Here is a 26,205-nt window from a genome sequence, read left to right on the forward strand (position 1 = left end):
GTAGACAAAAGGCATAAGAAATGCAAAACAACCTTTAACAATGATGGCAGAAACTGTTCTGCCTCAAACCTGATTATTTTGCATACAATTTTGGGAACTGAACATTCAAACTTAAAAAAAAAAATCCACTACATCCCTATATTTGGGTTTCTACCCAATACCAGGATTTGACATAGCATTTGCAGTCCCATATTGGGTAGAACCACACCTAGTTGCGACCTGCCATGCTAAACAAACCCTCCTTGCAAGTATGATACCTTAAGTATCATACAGCATGTGACCTTTCCTTGTACAGAACTGCCTTCCTTTCAGAGGCCAGATACTCTGTACATCCCACCAAGCTTCCAAAGCCACAATTCAGTGCATGAATTTGTTCCATAGTCTCCTCAGAAGTTAGCCTTCATACACTGCTATCTTGCAGTAATGGTTCAATGTCCTCTTCACCACTTTGGTCTAGGTTGTTACTCAGAGTAGCGCTGATGCTGTTGCTGTTTTTTCTGGTACTGCTGGCTTTGCTGTGCTCAGGAATAAATAAGGCAACTACAAAAGCCAGAAGAACAATGCATGCTCCAACCAGGAAGGGTGGACCAGGAACAATTGCTCTCTGTGGGAAAACAAGCATATAAAAAAATTAATGAAGTTTTAGACATTGACTTCTGCAGTACTATATCATTAAGGCAGGAGATACAGGGACATGCATGTGTATTCTATGTGTATTACAACATGAATTTTCTGCATCTACATTCCCCAAGAACTCCTCACCTGAACCTGATTTACACACGGATCTAAAAAACAGAAACATGTACAAAGCTATCAACTGACAACAGGATTGCCTAGCAGATGAAAACAGACGTTAACCAAGGCTTCTTTGTATTTTTTTTTCTTTAGGCACCATGCCTGTTAAATCAGCAAGACTCCTCTGAAGATTAACAGGATAAGGTTTCAACATCCAGAAGTACAAATGCTCGATAGATCTTGAACTTCATTTTTTCCACTTGCTTCCATGCCTAACTATCCTGGGTTCAGCTAGGATATGTTTAATTTTTCACAGAAGCTGGGAGGTAGGCATAGCCAAAGGGCTATTCGATGCCATGCTGACGTCATGCCTGGGATATAAGGGGAAGCTAGCTGAGAGAGGGGTGGGGGGTCTTTGTGAAGCATCTTGGTAGTAAGAACGTTTCCATTGTATCAGTGTTTTCATTGTATTTTATATCTTGTCTTATTAGTATATTCTCCTTTTTCTCATGTTGCATTATTAAAATCTGTCATTACCTGAACTCTCGAGGTTCCGCCTTTTTTTTTATCCTTGAACTCACGCCACCTTTTTTTTTATCCTTTTCCCATCTTACCAGGAGGGGGCAAGGCAAGCAGGGGAGGGGAGGGAGCAACCGCACGGTGGTGGCCCTGACCCAAGACAATCTTTTTGGCACCCAATGTGGGGCAAGAAGGTTTGAGATAACGACAAGTCTGACCAGCACGTGCTTTAATAATTTGTTATACTCATTTCTTGTATTAGTCAAACAACTTGCTGATCACGATGCTGGCTGATTTGTTCTCATGGTGGTGTTATGTAAAGTCTTACATGCATTATGTTTTCCCTGTGGCACTGTTTATCAGCTCAGGGAGAAGGACTAGGGTGATGATTTTGTTGTATTTGATAATGCTGACTTAAGATACGATGGCGGCACTGGCCATGCGTTCAGCCGGTATTTGTATGCGGTTCTGTGGTATCTCGGGGTTTGTCGGTAATAACACTCAATTTAAGGGAGAAACAGGGCGGGGGGTACACGCTCCCACTCCTTCACTTCCCCTCTCCCGTTCAGTCTGATTACAGCAGTTTTTGACAGTTTTTGAGTATCCCAGGGATGTTCAAGCCAGCATGCTCTTACTGCCGTGTCTCCTGATTGTGCGTCAGGCTGTGTTCAGAGTTATACCAAAATTTTGTAAGAATGCCATCCAGAGATCTGCCCCAAGGCTGGAGAGCCATGGGTGGCATGGCATCTGGGAGAATATGGGCAACTATCTAGATAATTTCTCACCTCCCATGATTTGGAATTTCAGACCTGAACAATTGCAGAACCCCGACAAAGTGAGAGAATACCTGAAAAACAAATGCTGTAACTATCCCAAAGAGGCACAGCTTATCGCACTGTGCTTGGCCCTGGCCAGTATTTACCAAATACTGCTTGATACTATGCAGCATTCGCAGGGGGAAGAAGGGAAAAACAGACTGATAGCTGCTGCAACTACCCCGACCCCTCCAACAGCCACTGCAACTACTCCAACCCCACTGACAGCTAGTACGACAGGCACTGCAGCTGAAACAGAGAACCAACCCATGTCAGTGTCGATCGCCCCTGTACAAAAGAAGAAATATACCAAAAAATCAGTTGGCTTAGTGAGAGATGATGACGACCCAGGCTTGTCAAGAGAATAGCTGCTGCAACTACCCCGACCCCTCCAACAGCCACTGCAACTACTCCAACCCCACTGACAGCTAGTACGACAGGCACTGCAGCTGAAACAGAGAACCAACCCATGTCAGTGTCGATCGCCCCTGTACAAAAGAAGAAATATACCAAAAAATCAGTTGGCTTAGTGAGAGATGATGACGACCCAGGCTTGTCAAGAGAACAGGAGGAAGAGGCAGAACCAGAGATAATCACCCGATCCCTATCCCTGAGGGAGCTGCGAGAGCTAAAAAAGGATTTCACCTGCTGCCCAGATGAGTGCTATGTTACCTGGCTGCTTCAATGCTGGGATAATGGGGCCAGTAGTCTGGAATTAGACAGTAAGGAAGACAGATATCTGGGATCCCTGTCTAAGGATGCTGGCATTGACAAGGAAATTGTAAAACAACACCAACCCTCAGCCTCTGGAGGTGATTTTTGATTGGTGTAAGAAAAAGATACCCCTTGAAGGAAGATATTCCATGTCACCTAGGGAAGTGGACCACCATGGAGAAGGGTATCCAGTACCTGAGGGGATTAGCTGTGCTGGAGGTAATTTATAATGATTCGGACAATGAGCAGTTACCCACCGATCCAAAGTCCAGTGCAAAAATGCGATGTGGCAGAAGTTTCTACAAAGTGCACCAGCATCATATGCCAACTCATTGGCAATAATGCGCTGGAGAGAGGTTGAGGGACAGACGGTGGATGAATTGGCTGGCTTGGCTGGCTGACTCCAGCAACACAAAGGAAGTCTCTCTTCCTCCCTACGGGCCTGCATCTCAGCTGTGGAGAAACTGTCTCAGGAGTTCAGGCAGTTCAAAGAGGATAGGTCCCACCTCTCATCTGCACAAACCCACGCCTCCACACGGAGACCAGAGGCCCACGCCTCAGTTACCAGGAGCAGGCACTCCCCGGCCCAAGGGAGCAGATATAAAGAACACACACCATGGTGTGACCTGTGGTTTTATCTGCTTGACCACAGAGAGGACATGAGAATATGGGATAAAAAACCTACTTGGATCCTAAAGGCACGGGTTCGTGAGTTGCAAGGAAAACCAATTGTGCCAGGAGATCCCTCCTGGAAAAGTGCCGCTCCAGTTTTCAGTGGACAGTTTGCCAAACAGAGCAAGAGAGCTGACCTCACTTCCACTCCTCTTGAAGGGGCTTCTGATTCATACGTACAAGTGAGTAATGGATACTACAGCCAGGATTAGGGGGGCCCTGACTCCAACCAGGTGGAGGAAGGGGATAACTGGGTTTATTGGACTGTGTGGACTTGATGGCATGGCACATCGGATCCACAGGAATATAAGGCTTTAGTGGACACCGGTGTGCAGTGCACCTTGATGCCATCAAGATATAAAGGGGCAGAACCCACCTGTATTTCCGGGGTGACAGGGGATCGCAAGAGCTGACTGCAATGGAGGCTGAAATAAGCCTAACTGGGAAGGAGTGGCATAAGCACCCCATTGTGACTGGCCCAGAAGCTCCATGCAACCTAGGCATTGACTACCTCAGGAGAGGGTATTTTAAGGGCTCAAGAGGGTATCGGTGGGCCTTTGGTATAGCTGCCTTGGAAACTGAGGGAATTGAACAGTTGTCTGCCTTGTCTCTCAGAGGACCCTTCCGTTGTGGGGTTGCTGAATGTTGAAGAACAACAGGTGCCGATCGCTACCACAACAGTGCACAGAAGACAGTACCATACTAATCAAGACTCCCTGATCCCCATTCATGAGCTAATTTGTTGACTGGAGAGCCAAGGGGTGATCAGCAAGACCCGTTCACCTTTTAACACTAACATACTTTGGAAACAAGTTAGCTGAATAAACAAATGTCCCTAAAAATTAATACATGAGTGAGGAAAGTAACAGCAGTAACTTTTTTCCTACCAAGTAAAATGTGGGAAGTTATTCTAATATGAATAAGATATTTCCCTTGCTTAAAGTCTTGTTACAATCAGAGGCCTAATGTTTCAGCTGATGGTCTCTAAATTTAAAGTATATAATCATATTAACAGATTTCATATTAACAGTATTGCTTAAATCTTCAAGAGGTGCCAAGCCAACAAGTACTTGAGGAATGTAATGACCTTCAGAAATTCATATCCTTATTTGCAGTACAATAGCTGATTTGTCTCAGCAGCTTCTGAATATTCCACTATTGCAGTTTCCCTGAAGAAAGTAAGAAGTTTTGAAAAGCAGTCATTACTCACTGCATTGCCAGGTGTTGTTATTAGTCTCCAAACACAGACTATGACCACACTGTTTTCTCTAAGGGCTCCCTGTGGATAATTATAATGATGCAACCTCATGCTTCTCTTTAGGCTCTCCAGTTTTGGAAACAGTTATTACAGTGGGAATCAAAACAGATATGCTTAACATTTACTATTTATGCTCTGTAGAGCAGATACACAATCTTTCTTGAATAGCTGTATCAGATCTTTTGTTTGAAGAAGAGAATCACAAGTGTGATCTGTGGTAACATTGCAGCTCTCCAACTTCCATGAGGAAAAAAAAAGGTGATAGTCAGTAAAATTCTGCTAAGTCCTCTGGAGTAATAGAAATAAATAGCTAAGTGCAACCCAAAAAAAAAAAAAAAAAAAGAAAAAAAAAGTTAAGTTTGAGCTGTTGAAAAAAAACACAAGAACTGACCACTAGGATGTATTCACCTCCATTTACTCTATGTGTTAAACTGCAATTTGCATCCAGACTTTCCTGTCACAACTGTTTGACTATGAAGGTTTACAGAACCCTTATAGCTAACAATTGGATTTAGCACCCTACCAGTGAACACAGAAGACTTTATATCCAAAAAGTATAATACTAAATTATGACAATAATAATCTTTCACTAGTTTAAGTCAAACTTAATATTTTTTCTTAAATGGGGCAAGGCAGCTTCTCGCAAAGTAAAATGTGTCAAAAGTTACACAAATAAATTTCTTTTTCACATTAATAACTTTAACAATACCTATAAAATAACCTGTTTCTGATAAAAACTTAAAAATGTATTTCCTCTACTTGCAGTAACACCCAGTATTAGAGTAGTGGAAAGCAAGAAGAAAGAAAACTGGTTTTTAAGTAACCTCAACAGCACACCGGGTTTGCTCACGGTAGTAACAGTGCATTCTCAGTTCAGTCCCTATAGACTCATTGCCTCTGACGAGCAAGGACAGAGTACCAGCTTAAGGGTCAAAACCAAAAAAAATTAACAATGCTTGTTACAGACCGAAACACATTCTATCAGTTAACTGCAGTGCCACAGACCTCCAGTAAGGTACTTGACCATTTAAACTTGCTATTAAAATGCTTCTTCATCAGCATTTATTAGCACTTAATAAAATCAAGAAAATATTTTTCAAACTACACATATCTGTAAAGCATATCAATTTAAAACACTTAAGAAGATCAAGAGGCGGTAGCTTGCATTTGGGCCTCACAAATCCAAGGTACTAGTACTACTGTTGTAAACTAGGCTTGTACACATTTGCTAATTTCCTTGTCAAATCTTGGTGCGTTCCCTGGTTTTCACCTCCACTCATTTTACTTAGATCAATTTTTAAAGCTATACAATATTTAAACTGTGGAGTTCCTTCCCACTGTTATATTAGACTTGAACATAAGAATTAGGAGGAAAAATACTGTAATTTTTTTTTCCTGAATCATAGTTTTACATGTTAGGTGCCTGGTAACTATTAACAGGGACAGATGTAATTAGACATTTAAGAAAACTTATGAGTACCTAGATAATTAAACATAATAGCTGTCCCACTGAAATTAGAATAAAAAGCAATTTTTGTTATGCAAATAATTACTGATTTTGCTGTATTGCTAACTATGTCTCCTTATTTATTAAATAGGTTTCCAAGAAAACAAGGACGTCTGAAACAATGGTTTAATTGACAGTTACAGCTTAGAAAAATAATTATTCTATAAGGAAACTAATACATTCCCTCCTTTGGTGCAGGAATTTCTTCTACCATAAGCTTTAGAAAGATCCACAACATAAGTTTTGACTCATTTATAACTTACTGGAACAGTGAGTTGCTCCACTGTAACGCATCTGGGCTACTTCAACAAAAAAACTATAGAGATATTCTTTAAGTAACAGAACATAGTGAAATTACTTGTAACAGAAATGTGTGTACAAGGTCAAAAAGCCAACGCACTCTCTGCCCCCAACAAAAGCTTAAAGCTTATGTGATTTGATGCTTTAAAAAACAGAATTCAAGAGCAAAATTTTAATTCATGGAAGCATGACAAAGCTCTTGAAAACTTCAAATCATTATTATAAAGGTTTTTCCACATTTTACTAGTTTTCTTTTTGTACAACAAAAAGAGTGTCTTTGCTCCCTAACTCTAAAACTCTACTCAGTTTGCTCAAGCAAACACCTCACCATAGGTACAGCAGCGAGTAGTATGTTCAAACACTGGTTACAGTTAATACCTGGGAAGATGCATAGGCTGGGGAATGAAGGACAAATAGTTGTTTCCCCAGTAACAGCCACCAGTTATTTACATATTCAGCTAACCTATTGTGTTTCCTAATCAGCTTAATGACAAGCTAAGAGATCATCAGGTCCCTGAAAAGTACATTCTTAGTATTTTGAAAAAGCAATGAAATTGTATCTGAAGAGGTCAGAGCAATCAAGCTAAAAAAGAAAAAAGGGTTCATAAGATTCTTCAAACTCTGGAAAGGATGTAATTGATATTTCAGAAGCCAAATAAGAAAGAAAAAAGCAGACAAAAATGCAGATCTGAAACGAAGATGGAAGTGATACAAGAAAAGACTAAGGGGATTTCTAAAGAATGTTGTATAGTATTGACTTCTCCACTCCCCGACAAGTTTCATACAGGTAAGGAAAGGTGGTGAATAGCATCATTACTGCCACTGCAAAAAAAAAAAGTATCTCAATTGTATAGTGAATTACTGTATACACGAGTAATTAACCTATTGCTGTGAGGTTCAAAGATAAACTTGTTACGATTTACTGAGTTACCAAAAATGATGTTCCTATCGTAAAAATTTCATGTTTCTCTGTAATTCAGGATTACAGCTGTGTTTTGAGTAGATTTACATCCAAAAAAGTTAACCCATTCTGTTAGAATACTGAAACCAAAGCTGTCACTACTGTAAATGTAAACATTTAAAATCAAATTTAAATTATGAGCTATCTTAGTATGTCAATAAAGCTGACAAGTGAGAATCAAGTAGCTCCAAGAATCAGACATTAAGATTTTAAATCAACTAAAATTGACAGATTTTACCCTTATGAGTTCTAAACTGCAAACTTCACACCAAATTTTAAAAACTTACCTCATCACCAAGATCTTGTATTGCTTTTTTTCCAGAAGTCTGATCAGGTGGCAACTCATTGAGCTCCACATGAAACAGAAAGAAAATAAAGCCATACAGTGCTGGTCCCAGGCCATTGCACAGACCTCTTATTCCAGTTATTATTCCTTGGACAACACCTAATGAAGAAAAAAAATAAGAGTAGGATTTTTTCTTTTTAAAATCAGGAATAAAACATTCACGAGCCAACAGCTCTGACTGTATTCTAATAGCTGTTCCAAAATAGCACATCTCAATTATTTCTACATACTACAATCTTAAGAAATACATTAAAGACAACTTTGCTGGATTAAAACAATCCTCTGCATGACCACAGTTCTGTCACTGTACTTGCATGCTATTGGAAGCAATATGAGTTTTGAATATCTGTGAATAAATTTATGTCTGTGAATTTAATTCTGTTTTTCTGTATTAGAGTTCTTCCACCCTCATCCAAAGCCTACAGTGAAGAAAGCAGAGGTTAAATGTGGTACCTGCTCAAGTAATTTTCAAGTGAAATTTAGAATAATATATCCATGTGTTAGAGGGTGTTATAGGCACAAACTGTAACACACAAGATTTATTTAAGTACTAAGTAACTTATTCAGAGCAGTAAATTGAGCAGGGCTGCAGTAAATTCACAGTACTAGTTTGATGGCAGTTTTATATTAGGTTATTTTAAAAGTTTGATTAATCAAAATTGTACAGATGTATTTCTGTCTCAACTTCATTAAGTGATTGTGACAACAGTATAAAAAGGTTTGTGACAATCTTACAGATTACAATTTACAGAATGTTATTTTTACAGTATTAGTAGTCTGTGTAACTCCTTCCTTAAGGCAGCAGCTTGTAAAATGCATGGAAAGAAAACATGCCAAAAAGAAAGTTGTCCAAGTTTTTTCTTTATAGGTTGACAAGTAAGCTTAAAATATTCACGCCACTAGGTGGCAAAACTTCACTCTAGAATGTATTGCACACCCCAGCTATTAACAATAGTTTCCTCTATGTAAAGTGAAAGATCAAGGACTTCTGTTGACTTAACTAAGCTACTCATTTAATGACATAAATAGAAAACAAGTCTTTTTAAACTCTTTTAAATGCCTGTATTAGAAACAAAAGTGGGGGAGAGAGAAATGATAAATAATAATAAATAAAATAATAATAAATAAATAATAAGTAAAAATTAATACATAATAATAATAAATGTATGTAAAATACTGTCTTTTGCACTTCTCAAATTCAATAGAAGTTTGCCTCCTAGAACTGTACCTCCTTTGCACCTCCCTTATTAACTGCACTTATCTAACTTCAGGTTATACAATGTTAAAGCGAGACAGAGACTTATATGTACAGGATTTTTTAAAAAGTAAATTCAGTTATTATATACCAGTGTCATACTTTGCAGTAACTCCTTCCCTCTTAAATGAAGAGTTACTTGTGGTTGTTCATTCCCCTTCACATCAAAACCAATGAATTTTTCCATCTTCTCAGATCAACTATTTCCTTGAGCTTCCTTTTCTATTCCTTGAAAATCCGAAGTATTATAGCAAATAGCACCAACTCTTCCACGCAGAACAAGGCTTCCTGTATAGGCTTATTTTAATCTAGTAAAATGTTTTTAGTTTCCATTAAAAAGACAGTCTTCACTATCTGCTTAGAACATATTACTTCTAATAAAAAAAGAGGAAGGAAAAAAGACGAAAGTTACCATAGCTGATTTGGTGCTTTTGTAGTACCTTTTACAGGAAGCTAGAAGAGAAGTAGCTGGTCAGACAGAAACTATCCATTTTGCAACGCAAATCTGATAAATGTGTACCTCCTTCTCTCTACATAGATTGGCAGACTTCCACAGCTACGACCAAAGAAACTCATTACCCATCAACATATTTGAAAAGTACCCCTAGGTAAGTATTCTGCTTTCTAGACAGAAGAGTAATCTGAGAAAGTAGTGTAATACTGAAACAGAAATTCAATCAATACTCACCTTGTTGATCTGACTCTGCATTTCGTGAAACCAGAGCACTGATTGCTGGGAATGTAATGCTTGACATTGCTGCTACAGCTCCTGCTGGCCACATCATCCTGTGTTAAACACATAATTTGAATTAAAAATGAGATTGCCCTTATAATTACTTCCCCCAATTCCCCCCCCCCAAAAAAAAGGGCCACAAGGGTACCCTGATTTAAGGCTTAATGCCCTTTCAAAAGTACTCTCATTAAAATACTTAAAGACTGGAAATCATCTGGTCAGGGCCTTCTTCCTGCTCCCCTCCCACAAATTACCCTAAGCTTGTTGGAAAAGGAGCACAATTGATTCTACAGTAGCTATTACAGCAGAGGAAAAGAAGGGAGTGGGAGTGGAGCGATGCACAGGCTTCCCTCTCCAAAGGCTGTAGAAGGCAACAATCTCACAGGGCGTCCCAGTGAGGCAGTTCTCCAACTTGTATAACTCACTGGGAAGTGCTCTGATAAAGAACAATAATTCATCACTGTCAGTAGGACAACCTTTGTAGAGAAAAAACTGTTCAAGCTTACGGTTCTAGTTCACTTTATTTACAGACAGTCTATCCAACAAAAGAAGCTCTAATAGTTTCCAAGAAACAATATAGTTACAGTAAGAGAATGAAGTTAGAAAAAAAAAAAATCAGCGGTCCAGTAACTGTTTGATAGAATGCGTCTAGTGGAGTTACTGGAAAGAACATACTACTTACTAGCCTGTGAGTTTAAGAAAATCTTTAACCACATTTGTAGACATAAAACTCAGTGGACCAAAATGGTGCAGACTCCTTTTTCAAAATGGCTGATAGTCTGCAACTTACACTATATACCCGGAAATTTTTATCATTCCTACATGTGCAAAATACACACCAAACTTTCATAGTGTAATGCAAATGAGAAGGCTTAATTCACAGAACATTTAAATACTCATGATGACAGAACTAAATAGTAGAATTTATTTGAAAACATTTTCAGATCCTTAACAGGTATGTACCTATAAAAATGCATGCTTACCAAGACTGAGATCCAAAGCCATACCAAGCCAACTGAAGGATCTGAAAGCCAAGGCCAAGGAGAACTGTATTTTTGTTTCCTATCAACCTCATCAAATTACTGAGAAACACAGTCTGCAAGAGAAATCAGTTCATCCAAAAGTTATTTTAAAAAGCCAAATTGATAAAGTAATTTCTCTTTCTACACAAAGTAATTCAGAAGACCTTTCAATTCCTGAGGGAATTCATATTATTCATCTTACTTCCTCTGTATTAAGTCCAAAATGCAGAGTAGCCAGATCAACATTTGATGCACAGAGATTCTTAACTATTAAAGAGTTTCTACTTCAGGATATCTAGAAGCCGTGTATTGCCTTCTCCACAGACATTACATCTCAGTGCCTGTTCTACTGTAAACAGGCTTTTGTTTCCACCTCTATAATTCTGTTTCATTACAGACTAGAGAGTTACACAATAAATGCTGGCACCAAGTTAAGACAGCATAGGCTGTGAATTTACCAGTACCTTTACTTTGAATTTACCAGTACCTTTACTTTGAATTTACCAGTATCTACAAATACTAGAGAAAAAAAGACTTAACTCAGAAAATAGTAATCTCTCCCAGTCAGGTGAATTACTATCCAAATTTACAACTAAAACCAACAAGTAAATCATGCTGGTTTTCAACTTCACCACATGCATTGAAAGCTGGCTGAGGCCAATTCCTAGGCATATTTAATCACATTTTCTGCTGACTCTTTACATAACTCAAGACCCTTTTATCTGCACATGGAAACTAATACTAAAGGAAGGCCACTGCTTTTCTTCTGTTAGAAGTGTTACTGCTGGGGAGGAAGGAGGTCCCAATTCAGATACAACAGCAATACACTCAATGGCAAGAAGCCTTCCTAGTAAGGCAAAGTCCATATGTACTATTTCACTCTGTTAACTGAGCACCCATTTTTCTTCAACATGAGAAACTTGGCAACGCATCAGTAAAAATGTAGAGAAAAGGAACAAGAAGGACTGCAGAGCAGAGCATACTTCCTCTCTCATGTACATCTTACACTAGTTTTCTTGTTTCTCATTCTTAGACAAAAACTAGTTTGAAAGCTAAATAGCAAAAAAACAGTAATTCTATCTACATGTGATCAATTCTTTCTGGAGATATATAACATGCCAACACAAATTAGTATTTATGAAGTAAAGCTTACTTCAAGAAACTGCCATCTTCAAAGAATTCAAAAATCAATGCAGAGTTCCCTCATTTTAACACTGCAAATTATGAACTACAAGGGCAGCCATTTTAGAGATTTTTAGCAATACTGGTTTGAACCAAGTATGTTTGGCAAATCTGAGCACACATAAAAGCATCAGAACAAATGACAGAGCAAGGATTAAAATAATATTGATAATGAAGGACACAACTGACACTAGTAAAACTGGTAAACACTGAGGAATGTGTTGTGTACACCACAACAGTAAGACCTCCACTCTGCTAAAGACGGCAACAAGGTTACAGCACATAGTATGAGCCATTCCTCTTCCTGTTATCACAACAGGAAGACAAACTGTACCCATAAAGATACCAAAGATCACATCATAAAACCTGTTTGATTTCTAAAAGGTATAAAGGACCTGTCCAAAAAACAGATCACTGTTGCCAATTAGGAGGTATGAAAGCAATATACCAAGGCCTCACAGTTCTTCAGCCTCCATGCTCAGTAACCTAAGTAGCCTTGGACAGATAATGTCAATATTTGCATTGTTTGTAGGCAAGTTTGATAGCATGAGCCACATGAATAGGTACAAGCAGCATGACTTTTGCTTAAAATAAATAATGTTTCCCTTTCAGAATGTCTTGCATTAAGTAACCAATTTCCTACATTGTTTTAATCATTTAAAGCCAGAGATGTAGTAAATCTACTGACCCAAGCTTAGCAAATTTTAATTTTCTGATGCCCAGGTCCAGTATTTCTAAAAAAAGCAGATTTAAAGCAAGACATTTACATAGACTATATATGAATATAACCTTTAGTGAATGCAAGATACACTGGCATTTTAGAGCATGTAAGTTTATAGACAAGCTTAATAGTCAGAAGAGTGTGCCTTGGCATTCAGTTTGTATTGTTTAATAAAACACTAAAAAGAATAAGGCTTACCTGAGCTATTATAGACAAAATGCCTACCACAGCTATAAATGCCGCAATGCTAGCAGATCCAAAACCTATAATCTGAAGAGAAGCAGAAAATGCATAAAACAAATGCCAAACACAGTCCAGGACAATCACTAGCAAAGAAAATATTGGTCCCTACTTATAATCTAAATCCACACAGGAAGTGTCCATTTTCGAGAATAATCCTTAACTCCACTGCTTGCCAAGAAATCCACACAAGAAAAAAACTGTCTTTAAAAAAATGAGCCAGAAGTCATGTATCTGGAAATTGAAGGTCTCTATCCCCTCCCACAGAAAAGCAGCTCTTCAACAGGTAAGATCACACCTCGAGGAATACAAAACTGCTGCACTGAATTGGAACAAAGGTCTTCTTAACTCTACAAACACATGCTTAAACTATGGCAGAATATATGCATCACAAGTCAAGCATTATTCAGTTTTTAGCTTAGCAAAGTACCCTGCCTCTATTTTTTAAAGCTGTATTTTGCCAGAAAGCAGTTTTCTGAACAAAGTCTTCAACAAGAAGAAGTTCTTAGGGAATAATTATCTAAGCGACCTTAGTAAGATGTGAAGACACTAACATTTACCTGTCTCAAGTACAGAAAAAAGCTAGAATACTGTCCAGCCTCAGGCAAATAGGAAAGAAACACTGTAATGCAGATCAGGAGAACCAGAGAATCTTTTCTAACCTTCTTCAGAGACTGTAAAACAAAGAAACAAAACAAGCATTAGAACATTTATACAAAGTCTAGTGAAAGCATGAAGAAAGCAGAAGATTAATTTGCTTTTTTAAAATCCATTTATACCCCTCCATACGAGTCAAATAAAATCACACATGGAAACAGTTAAGCGGTATGTTCAAACATTAGCTAGAAACAACTCCTTGTCACAGAAGGTTTGTGGTATCTGATTCTTCCGCAAAGTTTCCGTTTGATTTTTGGAGCTATTGTTCAGTGCCAAATTACAAGTATACACTGAAAACAGCATCATATAATATTTAGAGAAGTGCATTGTCTTCTAATTGATCTCCGTAATCACAGAATCATAGAATAGTTTGGGTTTGAAGACACCTTAGAGATCACCTAGTTCCAACCCCCCTGCCATGGGCAGGGATACCTCCCACTAGACCAGGTTGCTCAAAGCCTCATCCAGCCTGGCCTTGAAGACCTCCAGGGATGGGGCATCCACAGCTTCTCTGGGTAACCTGTTCCAGTGTCTCACCACCCTCACAGTAAAGAATTTCTTCCTAATATCTAGTCTAAATCTGCCCTCTTCCAGTTTAAATCCATTACCCCTTGTCCTGTCGCTACATGTACTTGTAAGAAGCCCCTCCCTGTCTCTCCTGTAGCCCCCTTCAGGTACTGGAAGGCTGCTATAAGGTCCCTCCAGAGCCTTCTCTTCTCTAGGCTGAACAACCCCAACTCTCTCAGCCTGTCCTCATAGGGGAGGTGTTCCAGCCCTCCGATCATCTTACAAAAATCACATAAAAATCTGTTCCGAAAGATGCCAGCAAATAATACAGCCTCATTACAACTACTTCTCTTCCCAAATTATGAGCGTATTTTTCCTTGTACATTTCTTACACTTGTTCACTCATAATATGAATTAGTTTGAGTAACAAATAAATTGTGCAAAACAAATTCTTTGACTGCAGTCTTTGAAGTAGGTCACTCATCTCTCAACATTCACAACCAGCTCAAAGCAGAATGGATCTCATGAAGAACAATCACTCTTAAGATATCAAGGTGTAACACAAGCACAAATTATCTGAGTAAGTGTAAGTAAACAAACTACTAGAAAGACTGCATGGTAAGTTTTAACCCTTCCTATATACGCCTGTAGAAAAATGAGGCTTTACAGATCCATTTTATATTGAAAAGAAATCACTTAAAACCAAAAGTGGAATTCAAGAGTGGAGAGAAATATTGCCAACCAAAAGTACAGAGTATAAAATGAATATGGAAAAGACCTACAAGATCAGGTTTTGGGGTCTGCAGCAGTGTTAAGAATCCAGCATTTCTCTTACAATAACATAGAGTTAGAAAAGTAGAGCATATTCCCTTCGGATTTCACACCAAAGATTGTTTCCAATTCAAGAATCATTTAATCCACAAAGTTTGGTTTGGTTTTGGTTTTTAAACGTAGCTAGGTCTTTTTGTGCAAGAGCAAAGAACAGAGATTATGGTATACTGAATAGTCAAGCTACCAATACGATTAAAGATTTCTCAAACTTACAAAATGCAATTTAGTAGTATTAATTAATCATCAATTATTTATTGATTACTTATTGAAGGACATCTTACTGCAAAAGGGTCTGCTTGTTCCCATGATATAGAAGCTCCCCACGAAGCAGGTCTCATTTTTTCTGGCAGAGATTCTGGTACAGCTAGTAGGATGAAGCCGATGTCCACAACCACCACCAACGTGGCCACTAGTACGACAAGGTTATCTCCGTAGCTAGCAGAGAGGTACGCTCCAATGGCAGGACTAGTTACTAAACTTGCTGCAAAGGTGGCAGATACCTATGCACAACAACAATTTAGAAACTTGCTGAAGTGGTTATTCTGTCGTTGCAGAAAAATTAAGTAACCCACTCAACAGCACTGCCCCTCCCCAGAAGTGTGGTTTTAAAAAAAATCATTCAAAATTTAAATTAAAAAAAAAAAAAAGAAAATCACTTATGACAGTAAATATGGGTCCGAATAAAGTTTCTTCAACCTCCACAGCTCACCATATGAGATAGGATTTGCAGTCAAAGAGCAAGTTTGGCTCAAAAGAAAACAACTCTTACTTTCAAATAGACTAAAACAGTTCTTGTTTTCCAATTATGAATTTGATGAGAGTTCACTTAAAAATTCAGCACATTTAAATGCCTGCCTAAGCAAACCTGAGCCTCACCACTCTTGGTAACACACACAGTAGTATATAATGCCTTCATTAACAGTCTGCATTTTAAATACATATCTACCACCAGATAGCACAGAAAACTAGGAAATCATTAGCTATGACAACAACTTCAACAACTGTATTGCTTCACACGATGCTGTAGTGTTACGGAGTTACTAACAGATCACTTACTATATTCAGATACACTGGAACATGATAAAAAAACTCAAGTGCTTTAGTTAAATTTCACTATAAAAGTTGTCAGAAAACCACAACAGAAGGTTAAAATAGTTTGTTTTGTTTTTTTAATTACTACTCTTTTCCAGTCCCCAAAATAAAAACACTCTGCATAACTATTTTCTAGAATAAGTAAGAACACAAGCGAGAAATTTAGCTTCATAGCAAACTAGAAAAAAATCCTACGGAAAACATATAACAAACATCAGAAAGAGACACAGATCTCATCAAAACAACTGCACTTTTGACTAACACTTAACAGAATTTTAGATCAAGCTGTTTCTCTTAAAAAACTGTTTGAAGGCAAGCAAATATATGCTCCAAATATACTTATGGCCCTCTTTATAGGAAAGAGAAATACAGTGTGAATCCCAGAACTTTTAAACTTGTTTTGTGCTCTGCTCCAACAATACCTACAAGTTTGGCTCAAGAGAACCAAGTCCTTTGTTTTCTTAACTGTTAAATCAACATCTGAGGAGTCATATGTCCCTAAAGCTAAAAATAAAGGGAAACCTTAAAAGCTCGAAGTACGGCACAGTCAGCCAAAAATCAAGTCCATGAATATTTTCATAGTGAAAACAGAGACACAGATGATGAAGGGATAAATGACATTCAAAGGCTAAGGGCCATCTACCAATGGGCTTCCAAAACCTAAACCAATGTAGATATTCAGGAAAGCAAACTAAGCAGAAATTATATTATTACTGGAAAGGCTAGTTTGTACTAAATGAACTATTTTCCTCTTCTCTTGCTAATTGAGAAAGGTGATGACTAAGTTACTAAAAATACCACACTAAGCATTTTCACCATTCCTGCCTGTTTTGACTATAGAAAAAGCCATTCTATATTAAAAGGAAATCACATAAACTAAAAGTGCAATTTACAAGTGGTGGAAAGATATTGCCAGGTCAAGTATTAAATAACTTGCATTGCCTTTAATGACATTGTTCTGCCTGTGAAACTCAAAAGCTGTTTTATTACAGATGGCCTCTATGCAGGCAAAGTTGACAAAGTTCTTATACTGTTCCTACAAGCACAAGAAAGCAGTCTGTGCAGCAGTAAAAAGTCTAAATTAGATTTCCAAAACTCTAAAGTAGTGCCTTGGTGCATGGGTCATTCCTTTCTCTAGCAATCTCATTACATTAATCAGGAAACAATCTGTGCATCAAAACACAAGTTCAATATGAAGGCCATAATCTGAACCTTTCTTTCAAGTCTAGCGTATCTTACCAGTCCATAGGCTGTAGCTCTTTCATGTTCTTGTGTTACATCAGCTACATAGGCAAATATTACAGAAAAGGTAACAGAAAAGATTCCAGATACCGAAATCAAAGCGAAGTACCACCTAATGATTTAAAAGCAACAATTAGAAAGTTTAAGCTAAGACCTCTTGCCTTTTTCTCTAATCAAGCAAGTTTGTATTTAAGCTATGAGAAGTGTTCCTCAAAAACTAACATAGAGCTTTACTGGAGATGAATGATGTTGCAATCTCACACAAATATTGGAAAACAGCAATGTACTTTTTTTCATATTCTACTGTTTGCACCAGCCTAAAAAAAGAAGCAGCCCCTTCAGGACATGGCACCTATACCTTTTGACACCCTCCAAAGCTGAAGCAAGTTTAAGTTATGAAAAAGAACTACCTTAGAACTCATTTCCTCAAAGAGTTAAGGAGTAAGCTATCATAAATAATGCTTCAGAAGCTGAACTCTGAATGCACTCAGTGTACACAAAGTTCTTTTGTAATCCTCTTAAGTTTCACAATGAATGTAAATGAAACTGAAATCAAGTAAATTCCACTCAGTTAAGATTTCAAAGTTATCTAATCAAAGAGTTAAAAGATCTCATTTGCAGCAATTATACTTTTCTGTGATCAATAAATTCTAGGGTTCAATTAGCTTTAAAAATATGTTCATCACAGCATTGTCAGTCAGTCCTCAGGGGAAAAAATTAACAGCTGAGCTTAAAATTGAGTTAAAGCTACCAAAGCATTTAAATTACTATTACACTTGTGAATACTGTAACTAAATCACATTCTGTAATTTCTACTTTTAAGATACACAGTTTTAAAACTTCTTAAAACACAAAAGCTCCAGGATTAATGCAATTGTGTCTTGAAAGGAAAGCGACTTTCCTCTTGTCTTACTGTCCCTCTCCCACAACCCCAAACTACTCCTCTGATTGAATTTCTGCTGTACGGAGAAGCTCACTACTGCAGTCTGCATCACTTACCATGGACTTATTCTCATTAATGGAATTGGGGCACAGGTGAAGAAAACTGTAAGAAGAAGAAAATATTTTCTTCCCAATGCATCTGATAGAGCACCTATTAGCGGAGCACTGAGAAAGGACAAAAACCCCTGTGACAGAAGAAAAACAATTAATATGTCTATATTTACATTTCCAAGTTTCACTTTAACCACAATATAAAAAAGGACTATAATTGCAACTTCCCCTCTAATTTAGACTGTCCTAAGCGAGAGTTTTCAGGTAACCTAACTGTTTTCTGAAACAAATTAAACATGACACTTATTGCTTTATAGTACAGATTTAGGTACAGGAAATTTGTACCTTGCAAGAACTATGAGGGCCATTTCAGCAAGCTTGTCAACTTGAGACAGTGAAATACCATAATTATATTACAGTGGCAAAAGTCAGACTTACAGGTACAGTTGTCATGGAAAAAATTGACTCAGGATCAAATACTAGATTTTTCAGCATTTCATAAAGTCCTAGAATCTAGGCCTCAAATCTGTTCTGTATTACACAGAATTAAAGTAAGCAAAGCCTTTTACAGGTTTGTTAACTGCAAAACCTCAGAACAGCTGCATTTCCTCCTAATTAGTATGCTGTTCTCTCATCAATTCAACTCTGCCATAAATCCAAACATTAATAAATACATGGTTCTATAAGCACCTCAATACACTGGAAGTCTACTGCTAACTTTTGCTAACCTTTGGTATTCAAATACAGTCACCTTCAATTTTAACATATGTGTACAGACTACTGTACTAAATCACTATTCTGCCACATCCCAACAAACAACTCTGATTCCAATGGTTTGAGTAAGTAAATTGAGAGCAAAAGCTATAAAGCCAGAGCACCAGATCCTAGGAAAGTTAGACGCCTTATTCAGATGACATTAATTTTTTTGCTCCTTAGAGTCAGATTTCAGTAGAATACGAACCAATGTGTCTTGCTGTCACCCAAAACACTTTTGATGATTCATAAACAGCATTTTAAAGAAAACATTTGACACTGAAGTCCAAGCTCACTCTGGTCTATGGACCCCTGTTTACTATACCTGTTAGAGCAATACATATATTTAGACCATGATATGAATGCACTTTTCTACAGATACGATCTGTAGAAAATATATGGGGAACACTCCATTTACTAATTTTAAGTGATACTCATAGTTACACTGCACTGTGAACTAACAGAGTTGAAAGAAAACACCAAGAATAATATGAACTTTGTTTTTCTAAGAGAACAATGCAAAGCTAATTTGAACTTCCTCTTTCAGTTTGAGACATCCCGACATCCCTAGTGCATGGTGTTCTGCCAATCGACCACGGAAGATATAAAGATAGCAAGTCCATCCTAAAGATGTCATGTTCTTACAGACAAAAATGCTTTAGATTTGTTACAGAATACAAAGCTAAATTAATCTCTGGGTCCTGTAAATTAACTTAGTCATAAGTTACACTAAGTGCTTTGAAACCTTTCAGTAAGACAGTTAGCAAAGAAGAGACTTTCAAGTTTTAGTTATGCTACAGAAATTCTGCAAACTTTTTTTGTGGCAACAATACAGCATGAATGCAGTGGTATAAGTAAGTGATAAGCTGCCCTGAATATCTTGACTGTCACAGAATGCTCAAAAACTGATTCAAAAAAAAAAGGGCAGAAAAAAAAATAAACCACCCTGCTGAAAAGCAGGTTTTATACCACATCTTGGACAACATCACAGTGTTTAAATGCTTCATTTTTTATCTCAAAGGTATCATCATGGCTGCATTAATCTGCTTTTGATATAACTCATCTAACATTAGGAAGCAGACATTAAAAACCTAGCTCCATTCTCAGAAGGATCCTTATCAACATTACAACAGCTACAACTAGTAGCTATTCAAATGAGATTGATTTAAACTTCTAAGAAATATTCTACTTGCTTCAAGATGCTACCATTTAGCAGTAAAATTTTAACTGAGCCTAAGAACACAACCAGTACAACAGAAAAAATGGTTTAAGAATTAATTATATTCTCAGGGCTTTGGGTGTTCTTATGAAGAATGGAGGAGAGACAAATCACAATGAAGGAACACACAGAATATCTGTGTCAGAGGTTTTAAAAAAAAAATCTTACCTTAACACCTTGAATAAGACCATTCATTAAAAATGTATGATGGGAAAATGTTTCATGTAAGACCTGACAGGGAAAAAAGCATTACTTGAATCAGGAGAGACAGGAGAAAGTTGATTCAAAGTTTAAATTTGATTTGTAAAACAGGATAGCTCTACTGGGACTTATCAAAAGTCTTATCCCAGAATTATACTCTTATTTGTCTTCATGACAAAATATTGACAAGTTTTAATATCAATTTATTGGCATAAATTCCTCTCCTGGCACAGACTGAATTGTACTGCAGAGATAGTTTGGTTTGGGATACATTGCTCAGAAAAGGGATTAATGTAAGCAAAAAGCACCTCCATGTGGTACAAATCACAGAATTTTTGAAGTAGATAATTTCTTCAAAAAGGTTTACTTAATCATTGTTACTGAAAATGTGAAAATGAGATTTAGCTGACTTGCTCTGACAAGAAAACAACAGTGCTATATTCATAACAGCCCAAAAAGACACTGTGCAAACTGCTTCTGAAAAAATTGCAAATATTCCATAGTCATACAGTCAGAAACACTTCTGATGAACAAGTAGATGCTTATAAATACTAGCAACAGTTCTGAGTGTTTCATGTATCCTGTAAATACAGCTATTAATTCATTTAAGATGCTTTACCAGCAATCTTAATTCAAGGACAGGCATGTTAATCTATACGAAACAGATTTACCATAAATATTCAAGAGAGTTAACAGGCCTCACACGTGCTACTGTGTTAATTAAAAAAGTTATTGCAATGACCAAAACATGTATGCACACACACTTCAAATTCATTTGCTGCTTTTATCTATAGGTAAGTACCAACAACTACAATAATTATTTATATGCATATTTAGAAAGTCACTAGCCTAAAGAAACACAATACTTTAGTGTCACTGCAAAATATCAGCATCATTTTTCAAAAATAACTGAGATTCTCAAACCATAAGTTTAATAAAGGTGGTTGTTCCCATCTTAACTACTGGTCAGATAATTCTGCTTATTCATACCCCTTTTTCCATCTGGAATCATCTTCTGTTTAGACATTTAAAACAATATTGCACCTGTTCGACCACTGATCTTATGATATGAATGAAGAAAAAAAAGTCAGGCTTCAAATTAGAGTTCTAGAAAGCAGATGACTTCCAAGTCCAAGAGGAAAAAAACAAACCAAAAACAAACAAACAAACAAAAAAAAGGCAAGCAGGAAGCTCTGAGTAAAATCTACTTATCTTCCTGTATTTTTTCCTGGGAGGCAACCACTGTTGATACTGGTTCAAGCTTTTGAGATCAATTTTTGCTACTTTATAGACAAGAGAAATGCAAGTTGACAAACTGGTAGAGTGAACTGCCTTAGTCAAGTACTACTGATCAAAGTATTTATATACTAAAAAAAGAGATTATATTGAAGACAGAATATGCCATTAAGTGATTAATATTGCTTATGGTGATTTACTAATATTGGCTTACAAGTCCATAAATAAGACTAATAAGAATAAGCTTTTATCAGTCAGTAAGCAAAATAGCCTTTGTCTGCTTATTGTCTTTAGGAAGGTCAGACAAACACCTTTCAAGAGTCATGGAGAAGATTTTATTTGGGGGTTCAGGAAGGGAAAATAATTTACTCCAAGGTCTTTCAATCCCACTAAACCTTGCTTATCATGTATTCAAAGTGCTCTGAGATATTACCTAAAGAAAAATTGGACTAACAGACTTTTAATGATTTCTCTAAGGCAGTCCTGATTTCAATGAATAAGACCCACGTCCTTAGACGAAAGGCTTCACATCCTATCACCAAACACTCAAATTACCTATTCATCTGGAAAATAACCGAATTCCAGAACAGATTAAATGCTTATAAAATCCATTTCTCACATGAAAGCCTTTACATTTTACTTCAAGTTAAACACTGGCAGAACAGCCAGCCCACAGAAGAACAGCTTACAAAGTTGACTCCAGGATGCATAGCTTATCCAATAGTTATGACTGGAAGATGAATTGAACTATGAAGTCTTAAAAAAAGCCAGAACTTCCAGAGACATTTTCATCAACAGACTAAACTGAAGTTACTCTAAAAGGCATACATACTCTGAAAGTAATACAGCATTTTGCTAATTTATTTTTCAGAATCTTTTAGTCTTTCATCAGTCCAGATCTCAGCTGTAGTATACTACTAATGTTCAGTGTTGAATGTCAAGACTCCTGGAATTCAGTTAATGAGGTAAGCAGGAGTGTAAAACAAACTGAAACCCCAATCCCTAGGAATCAGCAAATTAACTTTTGTCGTTACTGCCAAGATGACAGAACAGTGATACTTACTGTTAGCATTGGAGTTGTCAAGAGCCCCCAGGCAAAGAATTCTAGAAATATGACCACAACCGCATGGTATACGCTTGGTTGACCAATACCTTGTTGCTAAAAAAGAAAAACACATGGAGTGATTGTATGCATCCAGTTTGTTACATGTGCAAAGACTTCTTACAAACATATTTTGAGCGTAACTAGCTTTCAGGATGACCTACTACCACGCCCTTGGGAACAATAATAAGCCAAACATGGGTGGAGAAAAGTTATTACAAAATGTCTAAAGATCTCCAGGGAACTTAAAAAAGCCTTGCTGACTCAAGAGAACTATTTTCCCCATTCCTGACATTGTGCTGTACTGATCTCACCTCCAGCACACCTGTAGGTTTCCTCCCCCTTGAGTGCTATTCACAACCTTCCCACAGCAGTGTGACAAATGGTGTAACACTCCCGCTACCTCCACAAGTGACAACGAAACAGATCAGCTTTATGAAGATGTCACTGTTACAACAAAACTGTGACTATGTACATAATCAGAAGAGCACCTATTTTTGTATTTGAAACCACCGAAGTATGAGAAAAGAAGGGGCAGCTTATGCCATCTGTACAACTGCTTTCTGTTGACTGCTGACCAGCTGCTTTCATGCTTGTGTGTGCCCATACACTTGAGACCCAGGAGCTATTCTAGTGGTCAACAAGTAATCCCAGGAAGAATTAGCAAACTATGGAAGTGCTCACAATGATGTGATCCAAGGACTGGATCCCAGGCAAGATCTGGAATCTTTTTGTTTAGAAGAACCAAGCAGAACCCTTGGGTAAGGCAAACTTAAACAGAACTGATGCTTTCTTTCACTTCTATGTGCCCCTTGCCATAGTAATTGTTTTACGAAGTTTTAGGGTTCTAAAATTACTTTTTATCCCTTTTCCCTAACACTTGTCCTGTAGAAGATTGTTTTTCAGTGTTTCTAAACAATACAAAGCCAGCAGGATTGGCAATTATTAGGAAGGAGCAGTACAGCACTACGATCTGGTACTGCCATACATACTTGAAGTTTACCCAAAATATAAAAAGACACTTCTCTTGCACGTTTCATAATCTCATAATGTAGGATTCAGTTCAGTTGAAGAGACATACATCATCTATCGGCAAGTATCAACCAGATAATGTCATTTCAGCAGGTGGAGAATAGGGAGAACATGAAACTCAGGGCCTCCCACTGAACCCCCCCCCCCCCAAAAAAAAAAAAAAAAAAACAACCCGCAAAGAAGGGGGCCCCCCCCACACCCCCCCCCCCCCAAAAAAAAAAAAATCAAGACAGCCTGCAACGAAGGTAGAGCAGAGACACACTTGCTATTTGTCCCCTGTTCAGTATTTTTCACCTAGATTAGTTGGAATTCTAGACTTAGAAAACACTTGTAACACAAGATTCATTTAAGCTAACTGCCTACAGTAATGATTTTGAAAGCAATCCCTGCTGCCTGGACCATCTAAGTGCCTAGATCTCTAATATTAACTTTTTATTCAGAGTTTATCATAACCTGTAGCAGCAAACTAGAAGTAACCCAGACACCATTTTTTCTAGCTAATAAGATTCAAATTATTTTCTACATTGCAGTTTGCTTCAAAGCTTGAGGATTTGAATAAAACAGCTCTTTGTCTCCTGGGAAATAGTATGATAATATCATAGATCAAAGATCATCTCTGGGAGGCTGATAACTTTCAAGTATTATTAACATTTCTCCATAGGTTACCATGCAATTTTTAATCTCTAAATAGCAAAGATTCCAAAAACTGTGGGGGAAAAAAAATCTTCCTCATAGAAGTAGTCTGAAAGTGCTTCTACATAATGTAACAGGATAACAATTCAATAGTATTTTTTTGCCAAGACATATGTCAGTTGGACTAGCACTTAACACAAATTATACTGGTCTGCAGGTGCCTTCCACAGTGGTTTCCTGTGCAAAAGACAAATTTTACGGTAGAGAGTAGGTAAGGGTCTCCCCAGCCTTTCTCCTGCCTCCACTTCACTTCCCCTCCACCTCTATATCACTAAGCAGGATGCTGGAGCATAAACCTCTAGTTTGCATTCAGCAAACAGTTCTGATGCCACTAAAAATGAAGTTTTGGAGTGTTTAGGTTTTTTAATAAAGTTTTTATTACATGCAAATTTGATCTGAGATTTATGTGGATTACCAGAAAGATGATGTACATACATACTCAAACAGACATGCATGTTTTTTCCTCAAAAGCAATTCAAAAGCTTCTGTGAAAGAAAAGTATTTTTGCTGTACTAAGCCTAAATTAGTATTTCCTAGAGTCTAAAATACTCTGCAAGTCATTTTTGGCAGTATGATGCAGCTTACAGGTAGTTGCACTGAACTACCAAAAAAACAGAAATCTCTATAGCCTTTTGGATTCAAAACATAGGCTGGAAATGTGAATTCAAATTCTGAAAGGAACATGCACCTGTTAAAATGAAGTCAAGCATTCTACATTAGATATAGTAATAGCTACTAATATATGATCCACATAGGCTGTAGTTGATGAATTTCAGTTTTCTTTACACAGCCCTAAATGTCTAGATTAATTCAAGAACACTTGTGCAAATGGCAGTACCAGGAAACTAAAATCATGTAAACAGGAAAATTCACTGACATTGTCAAATGGATCAATGCAGACAGTTACTTCTGCATGCCCATCTTTTCTGTAGGTGGCAAAAACTTATCACAGAAGCTTTCAATTTTTAATCAAGCACCAAGTTCTTTTCAAGAAAATAGTTTATGATTGATCGTGTACACAGTCTGAACCACACTGATAAAAAAAGCAACAAAAACTCTGTACTTGTTTTGAAATCAAAGAGTTCCCTAAAAACACTTCACACTTGCTTTTTAAAGCTACCCCAGAAGTAATGGGTGTGGCTCACTTCTATATTGAGAAAATACTTTGCAACAGAACCCAACTGCATGTAACTTACATAAAGAATGAAACTGAGACACACATGCAAAAAATGGTTATAAACTTGAAGCACACAGAGCTTTAGGCTTCTTGAACTAAATGATATGGGGACAACCTAGTGAATGCTTTATGGTTAAAAACATTTAAATAGAATTTCAGAAACAGCCCAGATCCAGTCAACATACAAGTTGACTTCATCATCCTCTCACTCCAAATTTTAAAGTGTTGATTTAAAAAATTAAGTGCCCTGAGGAAAGTCTTAAAATCTGTTACAGACTTATTTTCTATCCACACCAGTCTTCATATGACAGCCCAGTGTGTGGGCTGAGAAATTACATATGAATATTACAATTGCTTTCAAACGCTGCTGCTGGTCAAGCTATTATACTTGCATAACCAATAATAAGCAAAACAATAATGAGCAAAACATTATGTAATCTCAACAGCTTAACAATAAAAGTTTAAGGCATTCATTATAAAATCGGAAGTC

The 26,205-nt window shown here is 37.3% G+C and overlaps 1 protein-coding gene across 1 annotated transcript; it reads right to left on the reverse strand.

Moving 5' to 3' along the window:
• Positions 1-400: 400 nt before the first annotated feature.
• On the reverse strand, positions 401-22,864 carry HIATL1 (hippocampus abundant transcript-like 1). The gene is made up of 11 exons (XM_010076072.1): positions 22,775-22,864; positions 20,443-20,505; positions 18,309-18,436; positions 17,307-17,421; positions 15,257-15,475; positions 13,541-13,654; positions 12,939-13,010; positions 10,799-10,911; positions 9,771-9,868; positions 7,769-7,926; positions 401-604 (listed from the first exon to the last, which is right to left on the reverse strand). The coding sequence occupies exons 1-11, from the start codon at positions 22,781-22,783 to the stop codon at positions 401-403; spliced, it is 1,293 nt and encodes a 430-aa protein (XP_010074374.1). The 5' UTR covers positions 22,784-22,864.
• Between the last annotated feature and the right edge of the window lie 3,341 nt (positions 22,865-26,205).

Source organism: Pterocles gutturalis, unplaced genomic scaffold (genome assembly GCF_000699245.1).
Source record: "Pterocles gutturalis isolate BGI_N339 unplaced genomic scaffold, ASM69924v1 scaffold9958, whole genome shotgun sequence".
In the NCBI taxonomy this organism is placed as follows: Eukaryota; Metazoa; Chordata; class Aves; order Pterocliformes; family Pteroclidae; genus Pterocles; species Pterocles gutturalis.